Below are 27,738 nucleotides of genomic sequence, written 5' to 3'. Positions count from 1 at the left end.
CACTCCAGTCTGGGCAAAAGAGAGAGAACTTGTCTCAAACAAACAAAAAAATGGCCCGGCGCGGCGGTTCACGCCTGTAATCCTAGCACTTTGGGAGGCCGAGGCGGGAGGATCACTTGAGGTCAGGAGGTCGAGACCAGCCTGGCCAACATGGTGAAACCCTGTCTCTACTAAAACCACAAAAGTTAGCCGGGCGTGGTGGCGGGAGCCTGTAATCCCAGCTACTCGGGAGGCTGAGGCAGGAGAATCGCTTGAACCCAGGAGGTGGAGGTTGCAGTGAGCCGAGATCGCGCCACTAACACTCCAGGATGGGCGACAGAGCGAGACTCCGTCTCAAAGGAAAACAAAAAACAAACAAAAAAAAGTCATCCTAGTAGTTAAAAGATTTGTTAAAAAGGATGTTGAAATTATTTTGTCACGGAGCCTGGGAGTATTTGTTTAATCAGTTACCGATAAAGTTTTGGTTAAAAAAAAAAAACTCGGTTTGTTCCGTTTCAATAAAGCTTTGCTCAAACGGGGAGCTCCGGGAGCTCATCGCGAGACTCAGGTGAAACGCGTTTCTAGTTTGGGACCTGATCTCGCGTTGTTTGATAAGCAGGGGACTGAGGTGAAAGCGAAGTACGAAACATCGCGAGAGGCTACTGGACTCTCGCGACGATTTCTGGGATTGCCCCTCCCCCCTTCTCCAAGTGCCGTTTCGGTTTAATCTAGTGTGTGACTGAGTCTGTGTGAGGGAGAGAGTGTGTGTGGTGTGGGGGTGAAACGGAGGCAAGAAAGGGGGCTACCTCAGGAGCGAGGGACAAAGGGGGCGTGAGGCACCTAGGCCGCGGCACCCCGGCGACAGGAAGCCGTCCTGAACCGGGCTACCGGGTAGGGGAAGGGCCCGCGTAGTCCTCGCAGGGCCCCAGAGCTGGAGTCGGCCCCACAGCCCCGGGCCGTCGGCTTCTCACTTCCTCGACCTCCCCGGCGCCCGGGCCTGAGGACTGGCTCGGCGGAGGGAGAAAAGGAAACAGACTTGAGCCGCTCCCCGTTGTCTCGCAACTCCACTGCCGAGGAACTCTCATTTCTTCCCTCGCTCCTTCACCCCCCACCTCATGTAGAAGGGTGCTGAGGCGTCGGGAGGGAGGAGGAGCCTGGGCTACCGTCCCTGCCCTCCCCACCCCCTTCCCGGGGCGCTTTGGTGGGCGTGGAGTTGGGGTTGGGGGGGTGGGTGGGGGTTGCTTTTTGGAGTGCTGGGAAACTTTTTTCCCTTCTTCAGGTCAGGGGAAAGGGAATGCCCAATTCAGAGAGACATGGGGGCAAGAAGGACGGGAGTGGAGGAGCTTCTGGAACTTTGCAGCCGTCATCGGGAGGCGGCAGCTCTAACAGCAGAGAGCGTCACCGCTTGGTATCGAAGCACAAGCGGCATAAGTCCAAACACTCCAAAGACATGGGGTTGGTGACCCCCGAAGCAGCATCCTTGGGCACAGTTATCAAACCTTTGGTGGAGTATGATGATATCAGCTCTGATTCCGACACCTTCTCCGATGACATGGCCTTCAAACTAGACCGAAGGGAGAACGACGAACGTCGTGGATCAGATCGGAGCGACCGCCTGCACAAACATCGTCACCACCAGCACAGGCGTTCCCGGGACTTACTAAAAGCTAAACAGACCGAAAAAGAAAAAAGCCAAGAAGTCTCCAGCAAGTCGGGATCGATGAAGGACCGGATATCGGGAAGTTCAAAGCGTTCGAATGAGGAGACTGATGACTATGGGAAGGCGCAGGTAGCCAAAAGCAGCAGCAAGGAATCCAGGTCATCCAAGCTCCACAAGGAGAAGACCAGGAAAGAACGGGAGCTGAAGTCAGGGCACAAAGACCGGAGTAAAAGTCATCGAAAAAGGGAAACACCCAAAAGTTACAAAACAGTGGACAGTCCAAAACGGAGATCCAGGAGCCCCCACAGGAAGTGGTCTGACAGCTCCAAACAAGATGATAGCCCCTCGGGAGCTTCTTATGGCCAAGATTATGACCTTAGTCCCTCACGATCTCATACCTCAAGCAATTATGACTCCTACAAGAAAAGTCCTGGAAGTACCTCGAGAAGGCAGTCGGTCAGTCCCCCTTACAAGGAGCCTTCGGCCTACCAGTCCAGCACCCGGTCACCGAGCCCCTACAGTAGGCGACAGAGATCTGTCAGTCCCTATAGCAGGAGACGGTCGTCCAGCTACGAAAGGAGTGGCTCTTACAGCGGGCGATCGCCCAGTCCCTATGGTCGAAGGCGGTCCAGCAGCCCTTTCCTGAGCAAGCGGTCTCTGAGTCGGAGTCCACTCCCCAGGTGAGCTATTTGTCTAACAGTCCTTCCTCATTTAGGGTGGGTTGCGAGGAATTGGCATTCAGCGTGTTAACATTGTCTGGAAGCCCGCAGTGTTCATCATTGACTAGAACACTTTGCTGTTGGCTAGTCATTCCAGTGTGTGAATCTGTCTCCCCTTAACCCAGAATTCGAGAAGTGAAGAGTACATAGGCCTCAAACCGCTAAAGGTAGGTACTTCCAGTGGTGGGGTCTTCAGTTGTAAGCTTCTGAGTGAGAAACGTCAAAGGCTTCTGCTTAGTGAGTGGATGGAGTTGATACTAGTTCCCAGAGCATGTCTAGCTATTTCTGTTGCTTAGTTTTAAATTTGTAAAAATCACATTGGTATTTGTGCTTTAGACTCTATGGGACCTGGTTGAAGACTTAAGAAATTGGTATGGAAGTTACTTGCCTAGTTTATCCTATTTGTGTTGTCCACTGAGTCCCCAAACCTGTACATTTATTCATTTCCTACTTGGCACTGTTTTAATTATTTACAAAAGATTCCTGTCTTTTAACTGATGTTTTAGTGGAAATTCAGCTGATTAGTCTGTTACCCTTTTAATGGTATAACCTAGCAGAAATTGGTTCCAAGGACAATTTGGTTTTCTTTACAGCATCATCACTGACCTACCTTGTGACCGCTGACAATTTTCAAAACCTTTCTCTAAAACACATAGTAATAATGCCTTCTTTATATTTTTGCGAGAAAGGCATGCTAGTTTGAAATTTTGTTGTTAGAGTGAATTATTTGGAAAACTGTGTTCTTGTTCCTAGGTAATGAGATGTACCTCCTTTGTGGCCTCACTTCTGTTCACAAAAACAGAATGTGGGCTTTAGTTAGACCTTTGTGGAGTCCTAATGTTGCTTTGTGACCTTTAGCAAATGAGTTAATTTCTCCTTGCCTGAGTTGCTTCAGGTGTAAAATGGGAATAATAAATACCTACTTTTAAGGGTTGTGATGATTAAATTAGTCAATTTGAAGTGCATAGCACAGTGCCTTGTACATAATACCACTCAGTAAATTATGAGTGAGGATGTTGAACACTGGTAGAGAAATTGTGCTAATTTGAAAAAAATTCATGCATGACTTTTTTTTTCTTTGAAAGACAGGATCTTGCCCTGTTGCCTAGGCTGGAGTGCAGTGGCATCATCTTGGCTCACTGCAGCCTTGACTTCCCAGGCTCAAGCAATCCGTCCACCTCAGCCTCCTGAGTAGCTGGGATTACAGGTTCATGCCACCATGCCTGGCTAATTTTTTTTTCTTTTTTTCTTTTTTTTTTTGGAGAGACTGGGTTTTGCCCTGTTGCCCAGGATGGTCTTGAACTCCTGAGCTGAAGCAATCCTCCTGCCTCCCAAAGTGCTGGGATTACAGGCATGAGCCACCACGCCTGGCTCATGCATGGCTTTTGTATTTCAGTGTAATTTTTGCTGACTTAAAGTTACAATTCATAAATGGTGTGAGTACATCAAGCTGCAGAGTGTTCCTAGCTGTCAAGGGCTGGAGTTCTTAATGTTTCCTCCTGCATTTTATTATAAAAAATTTTCCAGCACAGAAAGGTTGTAGTGAACACCCATATATGTAACACCAAGATTCTACAATAAATATTTGCTGTATCCAGGCTGGGCAACATAGTGAGGCCCCGTTCTCTACAGGAAAAAAAAAAAAAATTAGCTGGTCGCGGTGGTGCACATCTGTAGTCCCCACTGCCTGGGAGGCTGAGGTGGGAGGATTGCTTGAGCCTAGGAAGTCAAGGCTGCAGTGAGCTGTGATCACACCACTGCACTCCAGCCTGAGCAACAGAGTGAGACCCTGTCTCAAAAAAAAAAAAAATTGGGCCAGGAGGAGTGGCTCACACCTGTAATCTCAGCACTTTGGGAGGCCGAGGCGGGCGGATCACGAGGTAGGAAGTTTGAGACCAGCGTGGCCAATGTGGTGAAATGCTGTCTCTATAAAAATATAAAAAATTAGTTGGGTGTGGTGGCGTGCGCCTGTAGTCCCAGCTACTCGGAAGGCTGAGGCAGGAGAATCAGTTGAGCCCGGGAGGCAGAGGTTGCAGTGAGCTGAGATTGTGCCATTGCGCTCCAGCCTAGGTGACAGAGACAGAGTAAGACTCAAGTCTTAAAAAAAAAAAAAAAAAAAAAAAAAAAAAAAAAGCCATGTATTTTGTAATCTATCTACCTGTCCATTAATCTATCTTTTATTTTCATTTATTTCAAAGTAAGTTGTAGACATCAGTATACTTCATTCTAAACACTTTAACATGTTTACCATTAGCTGGATTACCCTTTTTTTTTTTGGAGGGGTGAGGAGTAAAATTTATATACAGTAAAATGCCTAAGTCTTAAGTGTAGCATTTGTAAAGCTGCTTTGTTTTTTGGTTTTTTTTGAGACAGAGTCTTGTTTTGTTGCCCAGGCTGGAGTGCAGTGGAGCGATCTCGGTTCACTGCAACCTCTGCCTCTCGGGTTCAAGCTATTCTCCTGCCTCAGCCTCCTGAGAGTAGCTGGAATTACAAGCGCCCACCATCACATCTGGCTAATTTTTGTGTTTTTTTAGTAGAGACAGGGCTTTACCATGTTGGCCAGGTTGGTCTCCAACTCCTGACCTCAGGTGATCCAGCAGCCTCGGCCTCCTAAAGTGCTGGGATTACAGGCGTGAGCCAATGCGCCCAGCCATGCTGCTTAGTGTTTTAAGGAAGTCTAAAAAGTATTCTTAGGATATTTGTTTCTTGATAGAGTAGTTCATTAAGGCTGTAAAAATTGTTAACTTTAGGGTATGGGAATAGGGAAGAGTGTGCTAAGACTAAAACACTGAAAGGAGTTTCAGTAAGAAGTGCTTCTTTCTAGTGATTCCTTTTGGATTCTCAGGTAAAACAGCATATCTCATGTTCTCTTAAGAGAGTAGAGGAGGCTGGGCGTGGTGGCTTATGCCTATAATCCCAAGCACTTTGGGAGGCCAAGGCGGGCAGATCACCTGAGGTCAGGAGTTTGAGACCAGCCTGGCCAGCGTGGTGAAACCCCGTCCCTACTAAAAATACAACAATTAGCCAGGCGTGGTGGCATGCGCCTATAATCCCAGCTACTCGGGAGGCTGAGGCAGGAGAATCGCTTGAACCTGGGAGGCAGAGGTTATAGTGAGCCAAAGTCACGCCACTGCACTCCAGCCTGGGCGACAGAACGAGACTGCGTCTCAAAAAAAAAAAAAAAGAAAGAAAAAGGCCAGGCGCAGTGGATCACGCCTGTAATCCTAGCACTTTGGGAGGCTGAGGCGGGCGGATCACCTGAGGTCGGGAGTTCGAGACCAGCCTGACCAACATGGAGAAACCCTTTCTCTACTAAAAATACAAAATTAGCTGGGCGTGGTGTCACATACCTGTAATCCCAGCTACTTGGGAGGCTGAGGCAGGAGAATTGCTTGAACCCAGGAGGAGGAGGTTGGGGTGAGCCGCGATTGCAATAATTGCACTCCATCCTGGGCAACAAGAGTGAAACTCCATCTGAAAAAAAAAAAAAAAAAAAAAAAAGCAGAGGAATATCTACTCACATAATTTAGTCAGTAATGGTAAAAATAAGTTTAGAAAAAATTGGAGACACAATATGGTAGCGTAGCATGCAAATATAAACATATAATATTCCCAGAGACACATGCACGCTTTTAGTTGGCTTATAGAGAGCATTATATGTTTGTATGTGTGCATTACATGTTTTTCTTCATTGATTGAAATTCTAAACAGTACAAAAATTTTGTAGAGTCAGAGGAACATATAGATCCCTTCTATGATATTCTCTGTGTTTTTTTCCTTGGGAGACAGTCAAAATGAAATAAGCAACATTTTATTTTATTTTATTTTATTTTATTTTATTTTTTTAATTTGAGACAGAGTCTCTGTCGCCAGGCTGGAGTGCAGTGGTGCGATCTGAGCTCACTGCACCCTCCGCCTCCCAGGTTCAAGCGATTCTCCTGCCTCAGCCTCCCAAGTAGCTGGGACTACAGGCGCGCGTCACCATGCCCAGCTAATTTTTGTATTTTTAGTAGAGACGGGGTTTCACCATGTTGGCCAGGATGGTCTTGATCTGTTGACCTCGGGATCTGCCTGCCTCAGCCTCCCAAAGTGCTGGGATTACAGGCATGAGCCACCACGCCCGGCGAAACAACCTAATTTTAAAAGACTGAAAATGCTTTGGCAGAAATGCAGTGTCTTTGCATCCGCTAGATTAGCAATGATTAATATTGAGTGGAACCTAACTTAATTCGGTGAGTTGGGGGGAAATACATTTGTTTTTGAAGACATTTCTTGAAGACACATTGCTTATTGCTGGCTGTGTTTACCTATTTGTTGTCTACTCCTCCGCTTTTTTCTAGAAGAGTGAACCTGGAACTTAAATGTAGCATTTGTATCACTAAAAATACCACAAGTATATGGCCATCCAAATCTGTTAACAGTAGGCTTCTGTGAGAAATTGAAGGGTTTCTAACAGACTTCCTTAGGAAGATTTGGTCATGCTGACTAAAACAGTAGTACTTGGTAGCTAGCTGGCATTAGTGTTTTGGGTTTTACATGTTTTCCCTGGGATAGAGATGTTACTTAGCTGTATTTCAAGCAGAGAAAAACTCTTGTTTCAGCCAAATATGTACAGAAGGAATATTAGTTTTCTTAAGGGTAAGTGCATATTTGGTCAATATCAGTACCTTTCAGTATTTTATATTCTCATGTTCATGTTTGCGTTGTTGTTTTTTAGTCCTATTGATTCCAACAATATTTTTAGTTTTAGTTTTTTTTTTGAGATGGAGTGTCTCTCTGTCACCCAGGCTGGAGTGCAGTGGCGTGATCTTGGCTTACTGCAACCTCCGCCTCCCGGGTTCAAGCAATTCTCCTGCCTTAGCCTCCCGAGCAGCTGGGATTACAGGCGCATACCACCATGCCTGGCTAATTTTTTTGTATTTTTAGTAGAGCTGGGATTTCACCATATTGGTCAGGCTGGTCTCAAACTCTTGACTTCAGGGTGATCCACCCGCCTCAGCCTCCCAAAATGCTGGGATTACAGGCGTGAGCCACCGCGCCCAGCTTCCAATAATAATTTTATATTTTAACTAACTTTTGGAAGCAAACTTGCAAGAAGCAGTATAGGTAAAAGAAAATCATCGCTGCCATTATGCAAGTTGTTTCCCTTACACATATATGTTGTTTTGAAACATTTTGGTTCATGTCAGTCTTACTATATGTCAGTCTTACCATATCTCCCTGATCAAAGATAAAGGAAGATGTGATGATCTAGAATGGAAGCAATTTGTTTTAGACTACTGGGAAAATTTTGTTTTGTCCAATTATGCTTTTAATATTTTTATTTTATTTATTTATTTTTTTGAGACGGAGTTTCACTCTTGTTGCCCAGGCTGGAGTGCATTGGCGCAATCTCAGCTTACCACAACCTCTGCCTCCCAGGTTCAAGCGGTTCTCCTGCTTCAGCCTCTCGAGTAGCTGGGATTACAGGCATGCATCACCATGCCCGGCTAATTTTGTATTTTTAGTAGAGGCAGGGTTTCTCCATATTGGTCAGGCTGGTCTCGAACTCCCGAACTCAGGTAATCCGCCTGCCTCAGCCTCCCAAAGTGTTGGGATTACAGGCGTGAGCCACAGTGCCCGGCACTTTTAATGTTTTTATTTTAATTAATTAATTAATTTATTTATTTATTTATTTTGAGACAGATTTTCGCTCTGTCGCCAGCCTGGAGTGCAGTGGCGTGATCTCTGCTCACTGCAACCTTGGCTTACTGCAACCTCCGCCTCCTGGGTTCAAGCGATTCTCCTCCCTCAGCCTCCCAAGTAGCTGGGAGTACAAGCATGTACCACCACACCCAGCTAATTTTTGTATTTTTAGTATATACAGGGTTTTACCATGTTGGCCAGGATGGTCTTGATCTCCTGACCTCGTGATCTGCTGCCTTGGCCTCCCAAAGTGCTGGGATTACAGGCGTGAGCCACAGCACCCGGCCTTTGGTTTTTTGTTTTGTCACACATTGAGGCCTTAGCAGGTTAGGCTTTAGTAAAAAGTCATGAGAATTAATGACATTTGGGTTTCAACTTAAAATGATCTGCCCCATAGATTCCCAGATTTTATTTCCAAAGCCTTTCTTAAGAAGACAATTAATTAAACATGCAATAATATCTTTAGGAGTTTCTAAAAAGTCTATTGGAAATCATTTTATAATAAAGATATTAGGAGCCCTCATGTTTTTGAAAAGTTCTAAAAGTTATTTTGGTAAAACATTTTCTCCACTTTATTTGTTTTGTAAATCCTAAGTCTTATGTGTTGGGAATTTGTTTAGTACTTTATTTTAAACTTTACAACTTTATTATAAACTGAGGATGCAAGGAACAACATATTTTTCTGGGCTCTGCCAGTTAACTCTCTAGCTAACAAATTTAGGTTTTGGTGAAGCATGCTTGTTGCTTTTAACTTCCTGATGGATATAACCCACCTTTACTATGGAGTATGACTTCTTTTTTTTTTTTTTTTTTTTTTTTTGAGATGGAATTTTGCTGTTGTTGCCCAGGCTGGAGTGCAGTGGCACAATCTCGGCTCACCGCAACCTCCGCCTCCTGGGTTCAAGCGATTCTCCTGCCTCAGCCTCCCAAGTAGCTGGGATTACAGGCGCCCACCACAACGCCTGGCTAATTTTGTATTTTTAGTAGAGACGGGGTTTCTCCATGTTGGTCAGGCTAGTCTCGAACTCCCAATGTCAGGCGATCCACCCATCTTGGCCTCCCAAAGTGCTGGGATTACAGGCGTGAGCCACCGCACCTGGCCAAGCATGACTGCTTTATCCTGTTTTCACTTTATCAAAGATTAAATTCAAAATTCTGAAAGTAATCATTGTGAGTATGGCTGTTTCTTTTCCAATGTGGGAAAAAAATAGTGACCCATCTTTTTTCAGATGAATAAGTAGTAGGTAATTTTATTGTTATATGATTCAGATATGTTTTCATGTAGGATTTAGTTTAATCTTTTTTTTTTTTTTTTGAGATGTAGTCTCACTCTGTCGCCCAGGCTGGAGTGCAGTGGCTTACTGTAAGCTCCACCTCCCAGGTTCATGCCATTCTCCTGCCTCAGCCTCCTGAGTAGCTGGGACTACAGGTGCCTGCCACCACGCCTGGCTAATTTTTTGTATTTTTTAGTAGAGATGCGGTTTCACCGTGTTAGCCAGGATGGTCTCGATCTGCTGACCTGGTGATCCGCCCGCCTCAGCCTCCCAAAGTGCTGAGATTACAGGTGTGAGCTAGCTACCGTGCCCGGCCACTTTAATCTATTTTTTAAATGAACTTTATTTCTTTAGAGTAGTTTAAGATTTACAGAAAAATTGTGAAGATAGTGCAAAGAAGTCTCATATATCCCTGCATCCAGTTTCTCCTATTGTTAACATCTTACATTAATGTGGTACAGTTGTTACAGTTAATGAACCAATATTGATACATAATTATAAACTGGAGTCCATACTTTATTTAGATTTACTTAGTCTACCTAATGTCCATTTTCTGTTCCAGGATCTTACTCATTATACCATCTTACATTTAGTCCTGTCTCCTTGGGGTGCCTCTTGATTGGGCTGGTTTCTCAGACTGTCCTTGTTTTTGATGGCACTTAATCTATTTTACAATTGATAAGTTACAGTTCTTCATAGTTTGTTTTGTTGATCTGTTTTCCTCCATATACTACTGTAGTCCATTCATTTAAAACTGGCTTTTTATTTTTCCAGTAGGAAATCCATGAAGTCCAGAAGTAGAAGTCCTGCATATTCAAGACATTCATCTTCTCATAGTAAAAAGAAGAGATCCAGTTCACGCAGTCGTCATTCCAGTATCTCACCTGTCAGGCTTCCACTTAATTCCAGTCTGGGAGCTGAACTCAGTAGGAAAAAGAAGGAAAGAGCAGCTGCTGCTGCTGCAGCAAAGATGGATGGAAAGGAGTCCAAGGGTTCACCTGTATTTTTGCCTAGAAAAGAGAACAGTTCAGTAGAGGCTAAGGATTCAGGTTTGGAGTCTAAAAAGTTACCCAGAAGTGTAAAATTGGAAAAATCTGCCCCAGATACTGAACTGGTGAATGTAACACATCTAAACACAGAGGTAAAAAATTCTTCAGATACAGGGAAAGTAAAGTTGGATGAGAACTCCGAGAAGCATCTTGTTAAAGATTTGAAAGCACAGGGAACAAGAGACTCTAAACCCATAGCACTGAAAGAGGAGATTGTTACTCCAAAGGAGACAGAAACATCAGAAAAGGAGACCCCTCCACCTCTTCCCACAATTTCTTCTCCCCCACCCCCTCTACCAACTACTACCCCTCCACCTCAGACACCCCCTTTGCCACCTTTGCCTCCAATACCAGCTCTTCCACAGCAACCACCTCTGCCTCCTTCTCAGCCAGCATTTAGTCAGGTTCCTGCCTCCAGTACTTCAACTTTGCCCCCTTCTACTCACTCAAAGACATCTGCTGTGTCCTCTCAGGCAAATTCTCAGCCCCCTGTACAGGTTTCTGTGAAGACTCAAGTATCTGTAACAGCTGCTATTCCACACCTGAAAACTTCAACGTTGCCTCCTTTGCCCCTCCCACCCTTATTACCTGGAGATGATGACATGGATAGGTAAGTCCTATAGTGAACTGGAAAAAACCCCCTTGATCTAAACATAAAGCATTTTCTGTTTTAATCTTTGTCAACACTACCCTCATGGTTTTATGAACAGGAAATGTCTTTGATAGTTTCAGTGGGAAAGTCTGTAATTATGACATTATTACTTGGGAAGAGAGAATTAGAATTTGAGGCCTGGTTAACCCATTTTATCATTAAGTTTATTTTATTTATTTTATATTTTTTGTATTTTGAGACATGGTCTTGCTCTGTCGCCCAGGCTGTAATGCAGTGGCGTCATCTCAGCTTACTGCAACATCTGCCTCACAGGTTCAAGCGATTCTCCCACCTCACCCTCCCCAGCAGCTGGGACTACAGGCATGCACCACCATGCCTCGCTAATTTTTGTGTTTTTAGTAGAGATGGGGTTTCACCATGTTGGCCATACTGGTCTGGAACTCCTGACCTCAAGTGATTTTCCCACCTGGGCCTGCCAAAGTGCTGGGATTACAGGCATGAGCCACCATCCCTAGCCTAAGTTTATTGATAATGCTAATTTTGATTAAAATTTTTAAAAAATCGAGTTTTCCCTTAAATTTTTGTTGAAAATATTAATACCTATAGAAAAATTAAAAGAATAATAGGCTGGATGCAGTGGCTCATGCATGTAATCCCAGCACTTTGGGAGGCTAGGGCAGGCAGATCACCTGAGGTCAGGGGTTCAAGACCAGGCTGGCCAACATGGTGAACCCCCATCTCTACTAAAGATACAAAAATTAGCTGGGCGTGGTGGTGGGCCCCTGTAATCCCAGCTACTTGAGAGGCTGAGGCAGGAGAATTGCTTGAACCCAGGATACGGAGGTTGCAGCGAGCCAAGATCGCATATTGCCGTATTTGCTCTGTGGATATCATGACACTTTACTTCTAAATATTTCAGTGTGTCTCTCCTAATAATAACGTTCTATATAATTACAATATCTTCATCACCCTGAAAAATTTAACATTGACTTAGTAACATCAATAGTTATATAAATAACATGCTATCGGCCAGGCGCGGTGGCTCACGCCTGTAATCCCAGCACTTTGGGAGGCCAAGGCGGGCGGATCACAAGGTCAGGAGATCGAGACCATCCTGGCTAACACGGTGAAACCCCGCCTCTACTAAAGATTTAAAAAATTAGCTGGGCATGGTGGCAGGCGCCTGTAGTCCCAGCTACTTGGGAGGCTGAGGCAGGAGAATGGCGTGAACCTGGGAGGCGGAGGTTGCAGTAAGTCGAGATCGCGCTGCTGTACTCCAGTCTGGGCGATAGAGTGAGACTCCGTCTTAAAAAAAAAAAAAAAAAGCTATCAATAAACATAATATTTAACCAAATAGTCCCAGTAGCCCCCAAAATGTCTTTATTGTTGGTTTTTGTTTTCAGTTGGAATTCAAAATAACTCACAAAATGTCTTTTATAGCCGGGTTTGTTTTTTCTCTCCTGATCCCAGGGTCCAAACTAGGATTATTTTGAAAAGGGCTGCTTTAAAAAAAAAAAAATTATTCCATAAAAAGTAAAAGAATAATATGTAAAGTATTTGCTAATTAGAATATAATTCACAATGGGATGATGGGAAGAGCTTTAATTTTAATGAGTCCTCTGAATATTGAGAACTGAAATGATTATGAAGCATGAATCTAATTTTATAGAAGGCATTAACAAAAATACTTCTTTAAGGCTGGGCTTGGTGGCTCACGCCTGTAATTTCAGCACTCTGGAAAGCCGAGGTAGATAAGATCACTTGAACCCAGGAGTTCAAGACCAGCCTGGCCAACACGATGGAACCCCATCTCTACTAAAAAAAAAATACAAAAATTAGCCGGGTGTGGCCAGGTGCGGTGGTTCATGCCTTTAATCCCAGCACTTTGGGAGGCCAAGGCGGGCGAATCATGAGGTCAGCAGTTCAAGACCAGCCTGATATGGTGAAACCCTGTCTCTACTAAAAATACAAAAATTAGCTGGGCGTGGTGGCGGTTGCCTATAGTCCCAGCTACTCGGGAGGCTGAGGCAGAAGAATTACTTGAACCCAGGAGGTGGAGGTTGCAGTGAGCTGAGATCGTGCCACTGCCCTCTAGCCTGGGCAACAGAGCCAGACTCCGTCTCAAAAAAAAAAAAAAAGAAAAATTAGCCAGGCGTGGTGGCAGGCGCCTGTAATCCCAGCTACTCAGAAGGCTGAGGTGGGAGGATTGCTTGAACTCAGGAGGCAGAGGCTGCAGTGAGCCGAGGTCATGCCACTGCACTCCAGCCTGGGTGACAGAGCGAAACTCTGTCTCTAAACAGTTTTTATGTATTTCCTTAATATCTTGACAAGACTAACTAGGCAAGTACCACCAAACACACTTGCTTTAGCAGTGACATGTGATGGCAGTCTTTGTGTTATGGTTTGCTTATTCTACTGTGATATTGTGCTCTTTGGGATGTGAATTGCATTTATTGAAACAAACTTTTCATTGTAAGCACAAAATTAAGTGCCACCGATCTTGCATCCTAGCCTAATTCCCAAGCCTTCATTCCTTTCAAGGTGATAATTGTAATTTTATTTCATTTTATTTTGAGACAGGATCTGGCTCTGTCCCCCAGGCTGGAGTGCAGTGGTGTGATCTGGGCTTATTGCAACTTCTGCCTCCCAGACTCAAGTGATCCTCCCACCTCAGCTTCCTGACTAGTTGGGATTACAGGTGCATGCCACTACACCCGGCTAATTTATTTTTTGTAGACATGGGGTTACATCATGTTGCCCAGGTTGGTCTTGAGCTCCTGGACTCAAGTGATCCGCTTGCTTTGGCCTTCCAAAGTGTTGGGATTACAGGCATGAACCACCACTCCCGGCCAATATTGGTCATTTGAATGATGATACATTGCAGCCCTCTGGGTGAGAAAGTATGTTTTTTCGTACCCTCTGTTCTTTAGAGAAGATGCAAGTACAGTAAATGGAAAGGGGGAGAAAAACTATTTTAAGGAATGGCTCCATCACTATAGAAAGAAATATGATGTTTCCTTTTTTTTTTTTTTTTGGCATTACCAGACTGCCAAAATCTGATTTTTTATTTTTATTTTTTTTTGAGATGGAGTCTCTTTCTGTTGCCCAGGCTGGAGTGCAATGGCGCGATCTCAGCTCACTGCAGCCTCTGCCTCCTGGGTTCAAGTGATTCTCATGCCTCAGCTCCTCTGAGTAGCTGAGATTACAAGCATGTGCCACCATGCCTGGCTAATTTTTGTATTTTTAGTAGAGACAGGGTTTCACCATGTTGGCCAGGCTGGTCTCGAACTCCTGACCTTAAATGATTCTCCCACCTGGGCCTTCCAAAGTGCTGGGATTACAGGCATGAGCCACTGCACCCAACCCAAAATGTGATTTTAAAGAAAAATTCCATATACTCTTTCTAACATTAATAGGTATTTATGGACTGAGCTTTGTGGATGTAATCCCAGTACTTTGGGAGGCCATGGTGGGAGGACTGTTTAAGGCCAGGAGTTCAAAACCAGCCTGGACAACAACATAGTGAGACCCCATCTCTATAAAACATTTAAAAATTAGTTGGATGTGGTGGCAGGTACCTTTAGCCCTAGCTACTTGGGAGGCTGAGGCAGGAGGATCACTTGAGCCCAGGAGTTCAAGGCTGCGGTGAACTATGATTGGGCCACTGTACGCCAGCTTGTGTGAAAGAGACCCTGTCTTTAAAAATAAAATTTTAATTAAAAAGTAATAACAAATTCTGCCACGTGATGAAAATTACAGAAGAGAAGAAGAGAACCTGAAATTTTTTTTTTTTTTTTTTTGAGACAGTGTCTCACACTGTTGTCCGGGCTGGAGTGCAGTGGCGATCTTGGCTCACTGCAAACTCCATCTCCCAGGTTCAGGCGATTCTTCTACCTTAGCCTCCCGAGTGGCTAGGATTACAGGTGCCCGCCACCACGCCCAGCTAATTTTTTGTATTTTTAGTAGAGACAGGGTTTCACCATGTTGGCCAGGCTGGTCTCGAACTCCTGACCTCGTGATTCGCCCACCTAGGCCTCCCAAAATACTGAGATTACAGGTGTGAGCCACCGTGTCAGGAACAGAATCTCAAATTTATGTGGAAAAAATTAACTTGAGGTCCAAAATATAGATAGATAAAAGCCGTAGATAAAAAGATAAAAGCCATATTTTTATAGTTTTTGTTGGAAAAGGAAATAGTTGAGCATTGTCCAAAGGGACCCTGGCCCTTTAGCTATAGGAACCTCATTTCAATACTTGTTTACATAGTGGCTAGAATATTAATGTGGGTAAGAATCTTGATTTTGATTTTTTTTTTTTTTTTACTTCAGAAAAATGTTTAGGAAACAAAAAGCATCTTGATGATTTTTTTCTTTTTTGAGACAGATTCTCTCTCCATAGCCAGGCTGGAGTGCAGTGGCAAGATCTTGGCTCACTGCAACTTCCCAGGGTTCAAGCGATTCTCCTGTCTCAGCCTCCCGAGTAGATGGGACCACAGGCACCCGCCACCACACCCAGCTAATTTTTGTATTTTTAGTAGAGGTAGGGTTTCACCATATTTCTCCTGGATGGTCTCGATGTCTTGATCTCGTGATCTGTCCGCCTCAGCCTCCCAAAGTACTGAGATTACTGGCATGAATCCCCGTGCCCCAACTATTTATTATTTTATTTATTTATTTTTTAAGATGGAATTTTTGCCCTTGTTGTCCAGGCTGGAGTGCAGTGACGTGATCTCGGCTGCATCCGCCTCCCGGGTTCAAGCAATTCTCCTGCCTCAGCCTCCCAAGTAGCTGGGATTGCAGGCACCTGCCACCATGCTCAACTAATTTTGTATTTTTAGTAGAGAATGGGTTTCGCCCTGTTGGCCAGGCTGGTCAGGAACTCCTGATCTCAGGTGATCTACGTGCCTTGGCCCCACAAAGTGCAGAGATTACAGGCATGAGCCACCATGCCTGCCATTTTTTTTTTTTTTTTTTTTTTTTTGAGACAGAGTTCTGCTCTGTCGCCCAGGCTGGAGTGCAATGGGGCAATCTCAGCTCACTGCAACCTCCGCCTCCCAAGTTCAAGCGATTCTCCTGCCTTAGCCTCCTGAGTAGCTGGGATTACAGGTGCCCACCACCACGCCTGGCTAATTTGTGTATTTTTATTAGAGATGGGGGTTTCACCATGTTGGTTACAAACTCCTGACCTTAAATGATCCACCTGCCTCGGGCTTCCAACGTGCTGGAATTACAGGCGTGAACCACCAGGTCCAGCCCTAATCTAATTATTATTATTTTTTTTTGAGACAGTCTCACTCTGTTGCCCAGGCTGGAGTGCAGTGGTGCCATCTTGGCTCACCACAACCTCCACCACCAGGGTTCAAGCGATTCTCCTGCCTCAGCCTCCTGAGTAGCTGGGACTACAGGTGTGTGCCACCATGTCTGGCTAATTTTTGTAGTGTTTTTATTTTTGTTTTTGTTTTAGATGAAGTCTGGAGTCTTACTCTGTTGCCCAGGCTGGAGTGAGTCTCACCCTGTTGCCCAGGCTGGAGTGTAGTGGCGCGATCTTGGCTCACCACAACCTCCACCTCCTGGGTTCAAGCGATTTTCCTGCCTCAGCCTCCCAAGTAGCTGGGACTACAGGCGCATGCCCAGCTAATTTTTTTGTATTTTTAGTAGAGACGGGGTTTCACTATGTTGGTCAGGCTGGTCTCGAACTCCTGACCTCAGGTGATCCACCCACCTTGGCCTCCCAAAGTGCTGGGATTACAGACGTGAGCCACTGTGCCCAGCTAATTTTTGTATTTTTATTTTTATTTATTTATTATTTATTTATTTATTTTTTTGAGTCAGAGTCTTGCTGTGTCGCCCAGGCTGGAGTGCAGTGGCTCGATCTTGGCTCACTGCAAGCTCCATCTCCTGTGTCCACGCTATTCTTCTGCCTCAGCCTCCCGAGTAGCTGGGACTACAGGCGCCTGCCACCACGCCCAGCTAATTTTTTGTATTTTTTAGTAGAGATGGGGTGTCGCCGTGTTAGCCAGGATGATCTCGATCTCCTGACCTCATGATCTGCCCACCTCGGCCTCCCAAAGTGCTGGGATTACAGGCGTGAGCCACTGCACCCCGCCTATTTTTGTATTTTTAGTAGAGACGGGGTTTCACTACATTGACCAGGCTGGTCTTGAACTCCTGACTTCGGGGTCTGCCTGCCTCGGCCTCCCAAAGTGCTGGGATTACAGGCATGAGCCACTGCACCGGGCCCATCTAATTATTTTTAAACATGATTTTTTTTTTTTTTTTTAGCCATCTCCTCCTCCACCTCTTTTTTTTTTTTTTTAAGAGATGGGGTCTTGCTATGTTGCCCAAGTTTGTCCCAAACTCCTCAACTCATGTGATCCTTCCACCTTGGCATCCCTAAATGCTGGCATTACATGTGTGAGCCGCTGAGTTTGGCCATTATTTTTTTTTTTGAGATGGATTCCTGCTGTCACCCAAGCTGGAGTGCAGTAGCTCAATCTCAGCTCACTGCAACTTCTGCCTCTGGGGTTCACATGACTCTCCTGCCTCAGCCTCCCCAGTAGCTGGAACTACAGGCGCATGCCACCATATCCGGATAATTTTTTTGTATTTTTAGTAGAGACAGGGTTTCATCATGTCAGCCAGGCTGGTCCCGAACTCCTGACCTTAGGTGATCCACCTGCCTTGGCCTCCCATAGTGCTGGGATTGGAAGCATGAGCCAACGTGCCCAGCCCTGGCCATGATTATTATCAGTATTCTACATATAAATAAATAATTAAAGGTAGAAAAACGGAAATAGGCCAGGTGCTGTGGCTCACTCCTATAATCCCAGCCCTTTGGGAGGCCAAGGCAAGAGGCTTGTTTGAGCCCATGTGTTTTAGGCTACATAGCCAGACCCTGTTTCTACCATTAAACAAGAAAAGGCATGATAGCATGCACCTGTGGTCTGAGCTACTTGGGAGACTGAGGTGGGATGATTACTGGAGCCTGGAAGGTCGGAGCTACAGTGAGCCATGATCGCACCACTGCACTCTAGCCTGGATAACAGTGAGATGTTGTATCAAAGAAAATGAGATGAGGATGTCTTCCATTATCAATTTTATTTTTTTATTTTAAATTCATGATGTGTTTCTGTTTCTATTTTGTATGTGTGTGTGTGCTGCTATATCCATTTACCAGCTGCTCCTATCTTTGACATGAAAAGTAATTTTTACATAGGAAAGCTTTTTAGAAAGAAATCTAATGGCCGGGTGCGGTGGCTCACACCTGTAATCCCAGCACTTTGGAAGGCTGAGGCGGGCAGATCACGAGGTCAGGAGATCGAGACCATCCTGGCTAACACGATGAAACCCCGTCTCTACTAAAAATACAAAAAATTAGCCGGGCATGGTGGCGGGCCCCTGTAGTCCCAGCAACTCAGGAGGCTGAGGCAGGAGAATGGCATGAGCCCGGGAGGCGGAGCTTGCAGTGAGCCGAGATCATGCCACTGCACTCCAGCCTGGGCGACAAGCGAGACTCCGTCTGAAAAAAAAAAAAAAATCTAAAAGTTTCGTAAGGAGCTCACTTATATTCTCTGTTTTATCTTCTCACTCGAGACTGCAGCAGCATAATGTTGAGAATGTGACTTACACATCATTTTTAGTATGTTGTGGGTGGAATACAGAATGCAATTATTAATGTTGGTTATTTTAATTGATGGGTAAATAAAACTTCTAATGGAGCAAGGATCAGGGCTTGTGTGAAATGACAGTGGACTTGTAAAAGAAGTCAGTGTGCACATAAAGAACATAAAGCTTACATTAGAGGATTTGTCTGTTTTTTTTTGTTTTGTTTTGTTTTTTGTTTTTTTCCCCCGAGACACAGTCTTGCTCTGTTGCCCAGGCTAGAATGCAGTGGCATGATCTCGGCTCACTGTAATCTCCGCCTCTCGGGTTCAAGCAATTCTCCTGCCTCAGCCTCCCAAGTAGCTGAGACTATAGGTGCTCACCACCATGCCTGGCTAATTTTTGTATTTTTAGTAGAGACAGGGTCTCCTCATGTTGGCCAGGTTGGTCTGAAATTCCTGACCTCAGGTGCTCCACCCACCTTGGCCTCCCAAAGTCCTGGGATTACAGGCGTGAGTCACTGCACTGGCTTTTTTTTTTTTTTTAAGACAGAGTTTTGCTCTTGTTGCCCAGGCTGGAGTGCAATGGCGTGCTCTCGGCTGACTGCAACCTCCACTTCCTGGGTTCAAGCGATTTTCCTGCCTCAGCTGCCTGAGTAGCTGGGATTATAGGCCCCCGCCATCACGCCTAGCTAATTTTTATATTTTTAGTAGAGACGGGGTTTTACCATCTTTCCCAGGCTGATTGCAATCTCCTGACTTCATGTGATCCGCTCATCTGGGCCTCCCAAAGTGCTGGGATATAGGCGCGAGCCACCGTGTCCAGCCTAGAGGATTTAGTGTCATTTTGGGAAAAGAATGAAACTTTACTTTTTTTTTTTTTTTTTTCGAGACAGAGTCTTACTTTGTCGTCCAGGCTGGAGTGCAGTGGCGTGATCTTGGCTCACTGTAACCTCCATCTCCATCTCTGAATCCCAAGTGATTCCCCTGCGTCACCCTCCCAAGTAGCTAGGATTACAGGCATGTACCACCATGCCCAGCTAGTTTTTTTTTTTTTTTTTTTTTTTTTTTTTTTTGAGAGTTTTGCTAGTTGCCCAGGCTGGAGTGCAATGGTGCGATCTCAGCTCACTGCAACCTCTGCCTCCTGGGTTCTAGCGATCCACCTTCCTCAGTCTCCCAAGTAGTTGGGATTCCAACTAATTTTTTGTATGTGTAGTAGAGAGAGGGTTTCACCACGTTGGCCAGGCTGATCTCGAACCTCTGACCTCAAGTGATCCACCTGCCTTGGCCTCCCAAAGTGCTGGGATTACAGGTGTGAGCCAGCACGCTCAGCCAAAACTTTTCTTTGCTTTCAAACATGTATTTTGAATAGGAGTGTACTAGCTCAGGTATCAAATGCAAGAGTGAATTCAGCTAATGGTATTTCAAAAGCCTTTCTCATTTGTGGTCTATAATTCTTGATTTCAAGAAGCAAGGCAGCCCACGTCCAACATAGTACAATCTACATGACCATAGCTATTAATGGATATATTTCTGCCTTAAGTAGATCATCTGTATACTTTTCTTAGAAATTTCAGTTAACCAGCCAGGAGTGGTGGATCACGCCTGTAATCCCAGCACTTTGGGAGACCGAGGCCGGCGGATCACCTGAGGTCGGGAGTTGGAGACCAGCCTGGCCAACATGGAGAAACCCCATCTCTACTAAAAGTACAAAATAAGCAGGGTTTGGTGGCCTATGCCTGTAATCCCAGCTGCTTGGGAGGCTGAGGCAGGAGAATCCCTTGAACTTGGGGGGCAGAGGTTGCGGTGAGCCGAGATCACGCCATTGCACTCCAGCCTGGGCAACAAGAGCGAAACTCCATCTCAAAAAAAAAAAAGAAAAAAAAAAAAAGAAATTTCAGTTAACCATATAGAATTTTTAAAGTCTTCTTTTCTTCTTTCTCGTTTTTTTTTTTTTTTTTTTTTTGGTGGCAGAATCTCACTGTCACCTAGGCTGGGGTACACTGGCGTGATCTTGCCTCACTGCAATCTCCACCTCCTGGCCTCAGCCTCCTGAGTAGCTGGGACTACAAGCACAAGCCATGCCCGGCTGTTGTTTTTTATACGTTTTTGGTAGAGACCAAGTTTTGCCATGTTGCACAGGCTGGTCTCGAACTCCTGAGCTCAAGCAGTCTGCCCACCTTGGTCTTCCAAAGTGCTGGAATTACATGTGTGAGCCGCTGCGCCCAGCACTTCTGTGCTTGCTCTCTCTCTCTCTCTCGCTCTCTCTCTTTCTCTCTCTCTTTTCTTTTTTCTTTTTTTTGACAAAGTCTCATCCTGTTGCCCAGGCTGGACTGCGATGGCACTATCTCGGCTCACTGCAACCTCCGCCTCCCGGGTTGAAGTGATTCTCCTGCCTCACCCTCCCAAGTAGCTGGGATTACAGGCAAGCGCCACCATGCCTGGCTAATTTTTTGTATCTTTAGTAGAGATGGGGTTTCACCAGGTTGGCCAGGCTGGTCTCAAACTCCTGACCTTGTGATCTGCCCGCCTCGGCCTCCCAAAGTGCTGGGATTACAGGCATGAGCCTGGCTTGCCTTTTTTTTTTTTTTTTTTTTTAAACAGAGTTTCACTTTTTTTAGCCCAGGCTGGAGTGCAGTGGTGTGATCTCCACTCACTGCAACCTCCACCTCCTGGGTTCAACCAATTCTCCTGCCTCAGCCTCCTGAGTAGCTGGATTACAGGTGTGTGCCACCACACCCTGCTAATTTTGTGTTTTTAATAGAGATGGGGTTTCACCATTTTGGCCAAGGTGGTCTTGAACTCCTGACCTCAGGTGATCCACCCGCCTCGGCCTCTCAGAGTGCTAGGATTACAGGCTTGAGCTACCGCACCTGGCCTTGCTCTGTTTTTCTAATAGCCTTGTTCATTTGGAGCATACTGAACTTCAGGGGAGTCTACATTATTTTTAAAGGCTGTATCTCTATAAGTTCAGTAAACTCCAAATGAACCAGGATTTTCCTAGTAGAATGGGATGCTTGGTTTCCATTTTTTATGTACTTAACTAAACTTTTTTTTTTAGGGAACACTTCACGAATTTGTGTCATCTTTGTGCAGGGGCCATGATAATCTTTTCTGTATTGTTACGGTTTTAGTGTATGTGCTGCCAAAGTGAACAATCAACTACATTTTTTTTTTTTTTTGAGGCAGAGTGTCTCTCTGTCACCCAGGCTGGAGTGCAGTGGTATGAACTCAGCTCACTGCAACCTACACCTCTCAGGTTCAAACAATTCTTGTGCCTTAGCCTCCCAAGTAGCTGGGATTACAGGCATGTGCCACCATGCTTGGCTGATCTTTGTATTTTTAGTAGAGAGGGGTTATGCCATATTGGCTAGGCTGTTATCTAACTCCTGGCCTCAAACAATCCACCTGCCTCAGCCTTTCAAAGTGCCCACTATGCCTGCCTCAACTAAATTTTTTTTTTTTTTTGAAACGGAGTCTCACTCTGTCCTCTAGGCTGGAGTACAGTGGCATGATCTCGGCTCACTGCAACCTTCGCCTCCTGGATTTAAGTGATTCTGCTGCCTCAGTCTCCTGAATAGCTGGGATTACAGGCTTGTGCCACCACGCCTGGCTAATTTTTGTATTTTTAGTAGAGACGGGGTTTCACCATGTTGGTCAGGCTGGTCTCGAACTCCTGCCCTCAAGTGATCCACCCGCCTTGGCCTCCCAAAGTGCTGGCATTACAGGCGTGAGCCACCTCGCCCTGGCTCAACTAAATTTTTGATAAAAGTTTGTAAATAGTGGTGAAATCACTGTTTCTTTTCTTTTCTTTTTTTTTTTTAAGAGACAAGTTTTCCCTTTGTCGCCCATGCTGGAGTTCAGTGGCCTATGCACAGCTCACAGTATCCTCTACCTGCTAGGCTGGAGCGATCTTTCCACCTCAACCTCTCAAGTAGCTTGGACTACAGGCACGTGCCATCATGCCTGGCTAATTTTTGTACTTTTTTGTAGAGATGGAGTTTGACTGTGTTGTCCAGGGTAGTAGAACTCCTAGACACAAGGAATACACCTTCCTTGGCCTTCTAGAGTGCTAGGATTACAGGCATGAGCCACCGTGCCTGGTCTGAAATCATGTTTTAAACAACCAACTTCAAGGGGAAGGAGATAAAGGATTATATTTAAAGTAGTTTACGCTGTTAAAATGGGCAAATTATCTCATTGAAAAATTTAGTGTTTTTTAAACAGTTACAATTTATTTATTTATTTATTTATTTTTTGAGGCGGATTCTTACTCTCATGATCCGCCTACCTTGGCCTCCCAAAGTGCTGAGAGTACAGGCGTGAGCCACCACCCCTGGCGTAAATATTTATAAATTTTATATTTTTTCTTTTTTTTTTGTTTGAGACAGGATCTTGCTCTGTTGCCCAGGCTGGAGTGCAGTGGCACGATCTTGGCTCACTGCAACCGCTGCCTCCAGGTTCAAGTGATTCTCATGCCTCAACTTCCCAAGTGGCTGGGATTACAGGCATGAGCTACCACACTTGGCTAAGTTTTTGTATTTTTAGAAGAGACAGGGTTTCACCATGTTGGCCATGCTGGTCTCAAACTCCTGGCCTTAAGTGATATGCCTACCTCGGCATTCCAAAGAGCTGGGACTACAGGCCGTAGTCACCATTCCTGGTCTATATTCTTTTTTTATTAACAGTATTTTTATTAGAAGTGTTTCCATTACACCCACAGATTCAGTTCAGATTCCAAAATACTATTCATATTCTAAAAGTTTGGCAGTCCTAGAGCTTGGTAGGTTTTTAAATTACACATGTATTATGAAACCTAATTACCACATGTGAATTTGTGTATAGGTATAAATTGGGAACTAGGAAATACTGATATAGTTAGGGTACATCAGCACTTCCTGGTAGTGACTTTTCAAGTAATGACTGTGATGTATAGTATCTGCTCCCCTATGATAGACTCACTTTGCATGTACCACATGTCCGCAACCCTTTATAATACTGAGTGTCCTATGCTAAAGGTGATAATGTTAAGCATTGTAGTTTTGAGGCTGTCATTAAATTTTCAAGGTTTTTAGTACATTGGAATTTACTGAAACAGGATTTGACCTCTATTCAAATTGTATATCCTGAACTGGTAGGACATAACCTATCAAATACTCATTCTGTCTTGAAATAAACATGCTAAAAATGTAATATTTTAGAAGCAGTATACATTTTTCATACATGTTCAATATCCCTAATCCAAAAATCTAGAAATCCTCCAAAATCGGGAACATTTTTAGCGCTGACATGATACTCAAAGGAAATGCTCATTGGAGCATTTCAGTATTCAGATTTTTGCATTGAATATGCTCATCCAGTATAATGCAAATAATCCAAAATCTAAAAATTTTAAAAATTTGAAACACTCAGGCTGGGTGTGGTGGCTCACGCCTGTAATCCCTGAACTTTGGGAGGCCGAGGCGGGCGGATCACGAGGTCAGGAGATCGAGACCATCCTGGCTAACATGGTGAAACCCCGTCTCTACTAAAAATACAAAAAATTAGCCAGGCGTGATGGTGGGTGCCTGTGGTCCCAGCTACTCGGGAGGCTGAGGCAGGAGAATGGCGTGAACCCGGGAGGCGGAGCTTGCAGTGAGCTGAGATTGCGCCACTGCAGTCCAGCCTGGGCGACAGGGCGAGACTCTGTCTCAAAAAAAAAAAAAAAAAAGTTCAAACACTCTGGTTTGAGGCATTGTGGATAAGAGAGTACCTAATCTGTATTAGTACTTTATTTGAGCTCATAAAGTCAACATTGGAGAAAACAAAAATATGAAACACAGATTGGCTGGGCATGGTGGCTGATGCCTGTGATCCCAGCACTTTAGGAGGCCAAGCTGGAGGATTGCTTCAGGTAGGAGTTTGAGACCAGAGCTTAGGCATCCCTTTTTTTTTTTTTTTTTTTTTTTTGGGAAACAGAGTCTCACTCTGTCGCCAGGCTGGAGTGCAGTGGCTCAATCTCAGCTCACTAATCTCCACCTCCTGGGTTCAGGTGATTCCCCTGCCTCAGCCTCCTGAGTAGCTGGGACTAACAGGCGGGTGCCATCACGCCTGGCTAATTTTTTTTGTATTTTGGTAGAGACAGGGTTTCACCATGTTTGCCAGGATGGTCTTGATCTCCTGACCTCATGATCCCCGGCCTCGGACCCCTAAAGTGCTGGGATTATAGGCATGAGCCACTGTGCCTGGCCCCTGTCTCTTAAAAAAAAAAGCAGCTGTGGTGGTATGCACCTGTAGTCTCAGCTGCTTGGAATGTTGTAGTGGGTAGATCACTTGAGCCTCGAGGCTGCAGTCAGCTATGATTGCACCACTACAGTCCAGCTTGGGTGACACAGCAAGATCCTGTCTCCAAACAGACAAAAAACCATAGACTGAATTTATTTGAAATGATGATGAGATAATTAAAATACCTTAATTTTTCTTTTTTCTTTTTCTTTTCTTTTTTTTTTTTTGAGACAGAGTCTTGCTCTGTCGCCCAGGCTGGAGTGCAGTGGGGTGATCTTGGCTCACTGCAACCTCTGCCTCCTGGGTTGAAGCGATTCTCCTTCCTCAGGTTCCCAAGTAGCTGGGATTTTGGGAGTGCACCACCATGCCTAGCTAATTTTTGTACTTTTAGTAGAGATGCGGTTTCACCATGTTGGCTAGGCTGGTCTTGAACTCCTGACTTCAGGTGATCCGCCCGCTTGGCCTCCCAAAGTGCTGGGATTACAGGCATGAGCCACTGCACCCTGCCTCTTTTTTTTTTTTTCTGTGAAACAGAGTCTTGCTCTGTCACTTAGACTGGAGTGCAGTGGCACAATCATGGCTCACTGCAACCTTGGCCTCCTTCCCTGGCTCAAGTGATCCTCTCGCTTCAGCCTCGATAGTAGCTGGGACCAGAAGTGCATGCCACCACTCCCAGCTAACTTTGTTTATTTTTTTTAGAGATAAGGTCTCACTATGTTGCTCAGGCTGGTCTTGAACTCTTGGGCTGAAGCAATCTTCCTGCCTTGGCTCCCAAAGTAGTGGGATTACAGGCATGAGTCACCATGCTCAGCCTGATTTTTCTTGTTCTTCTAGTGAAGCCAAACCAAGAAGAAATCTGTTTTGAATAATGAGGAATTGAGATTTGTAAAGAATATTCCGACAGTGGTTGAGAAATTACAAGTTTTTTTTCCCTGAACATCTTAAAAATTAGAATAATTTAAAATATCTATATTGGTGGGGTGCGGTGGCTCATATCTGTAATCCCAGCACTTTGGGAGGCTGAGGTGGGCAGATCATGAGGTCAGGAGTTGGAGTCCAGCCTGGCCAATATGGTGAAACCCCATCTCTACTAAAAATACAAAAAACTAGCCGGGTGTGGTGGCACACGCCTGTAGTCCCAGCTACTTGGGAGGCTGAGGTAGCATAATCACTTGAACCCAGGAGGCAGAGGTTGCAGTGAGCCGAGATTGCACCACTGTACTCCAACCTGGGCAATAGAGGGAGACTCCGTCTCAAAAAAAAAAAGAATCTATATTACATTGTGACTCAAAGAGTTTTCTGATAATAAGTTTTGTTTCTAGGATGGAAAAATCTGAGTGCAGATTATAATAATGTTGCATGTTCATCTCTCCCAGTATTTCAACAGAAAGTTTCAGATGATCATTATCTACTCCATTGACTATCCCAGTTCTGGTTGATGTGGTACAAACTAACCTATATTGTATTGTTCTGTCTGATTTACAAGGGATTAAAATGATAAAAATTGGCAGGAGTCAATAGCTGTTGAGATTTATGTTCTTATATTTTGAGTAAATGACATTCTTTTATGGAAAATTCACACACAAGGGGCAACAGTATTCTTTAAAAAGATACATTGCAAGAGATGGATCTTTGTGGTCTAGGAAATATTCATGCAAAGCACCAATATTTTCCTTTATAACTACCTGTCATAAAAATAGAGAAGATTGCCTGTGGTTAAGGTTCTCAGATCTTTTTCAACCATCTGATACTGTGAAGGAATAGAGAAGACCTATCTGGCCTGATTTTATTTGTAGACATGAGTTAGTCTGTTGTACTATAGATGTCTTATTTTTTCTGAGGATGTGCATGACACAATTTTTTTTTTTTTTTTTTTTTTTGAGATAGAGTCTTGCCCTGTCACCCAGGCTGGAGTGCAGTGGCACGATCTCGGCTTACTGCAACCTTGACCTCCCCAGTTCAAGCGATTCTCATGCCTCACAAGTAGCTGGAACTACAGGCACATGCCACCATGCCCAGCTAATTTTTGTATCTTTATTTAATAGAGATGAGGTTTCACCATGTTGCCCAGGTTGGTCTTGAACTCCTGGGCTCAACTGATCCACCTGCCTTGGCCTCACAAAGTGTTGGTATTACGGGCGTGAGCCACCACACCTGGCTCTTGGCACAAAATTTCTCTACCACTTATTAATAAATTGAGATAGGCAAAAAATTGTATCTGGGCCATACGTGGTAGGAGGCGAGGCAAGAGCATCACTTGGGGAGGTCCAGGATTTTGTGACTAGCCTGGGCAATATGGCGAGACCTTGTCTTTACAAAAAATTTCAAGAATTAGCTGGGTGTGTTGGTGTGTGCCGTGGTCCCAGCTTCTTAGGAGGCTAAGGTGGAAGTGTTGCTTGAGCCCGGGAAATTGAGGCTGCAGTGAGCCATGATTGTGTCATTGCATTCCAGCCTGGGCAACAAAGTTAGTCCCTGTCTCAAAAAAAAAAAAAAAGATTGAAAACTGACTTTTCTGATCTATTCCTGGAAACCTATCTTTCTACAAAACCCCACTGACTACTATAATTTGCTGATTACTGGGAGAGGCTTCTGCCACCAGGTGCCTTAATAATTCTGAAATAGTTGCTTGGACCCTTTTTCTTTAGATTTTTAGTTTGATGATTGTCTATTTTGGCTGGTCAGGTTTGCCTTCTGCTTTGAAGTGAACGGAATGATTCAGTATATTTTTTATTAGTTTTGACTTACAACTTAGCTATATTTCTATTTTTTTGTAAATATCTTCGGCAATTTATATTTTTTACAGGGAAAGCATTCTAAAATACTATTTCTTTTTTCCAAGATTTTTGCACCTCTTTAGCGATAGAGTAGTATTAAATTGTTGAGCTCTTCTTGTTT

General features: G+C 44.6%; 1 protein-coding gene and 1 non-coding gene across 27 annotated transcripts in view; one reads left to right on the top strand and one right to left on the bottom strand.

The window, feature by feature from the left end:
• The first annotated feature begins 244 nt into the window (after positions 1 to 244).
• CDK12 (cyclin dependent kinase 12) overlaps positions 245 to 27,738 on the top strand; it is a 106,087-nt gene continuing 78,593 nt past the window's right edge. For 16 of the 26 annotated variants that reach the window (XM_063599094.1, XM_063599092.1, XM_063599093.1 and 13 more), the window contains exons 1-2: positions 245 to 2,319; positions 10,092 to 10,976. In XM_063599094.1, coding sequence (XP_063455164.1) covers positions 1,274 to 2,319; positions 10,092 to 10,976 — 1,931 coding nt within the window. In that variant the 5' untranslated portion in view covers positions 245 to 1,273. The remainder of the gene's footprint in view (positions 2,320 to 10,091; positions 10,977 to 27,738) is intronic. The other 10 variants (XM_063599096.1, XM_063599095.1, XM_063599091.1 and 7 more) reach the window with 4 other exon arrangements.
• LOC117976720 (U6 spliceosomal RNA) lies at positions 21,633 to 21,735 on the bottom strand. The gene has a single exon (XR_004667457.1). It is a non-coding gene; the product is annotated as a U6 spliceosomal RNA (small nuclear RNA).

Source organism: Pan paniscus, chromosome 19, assembly GCF_029289425.2.
Source record: "Pan paniscus chromosome 19, NHGRI_mPanPan1-v2.0_pri, whole genome shotgun sequence".
NCBI lineage: Eukaryota > Metazoa > Chordata > Mammalia > Primates > Hominidae > Pan > Pan paniscus.
This window is presented reverse-complemented; position numbering and strand designations above follow the sequence as displayed.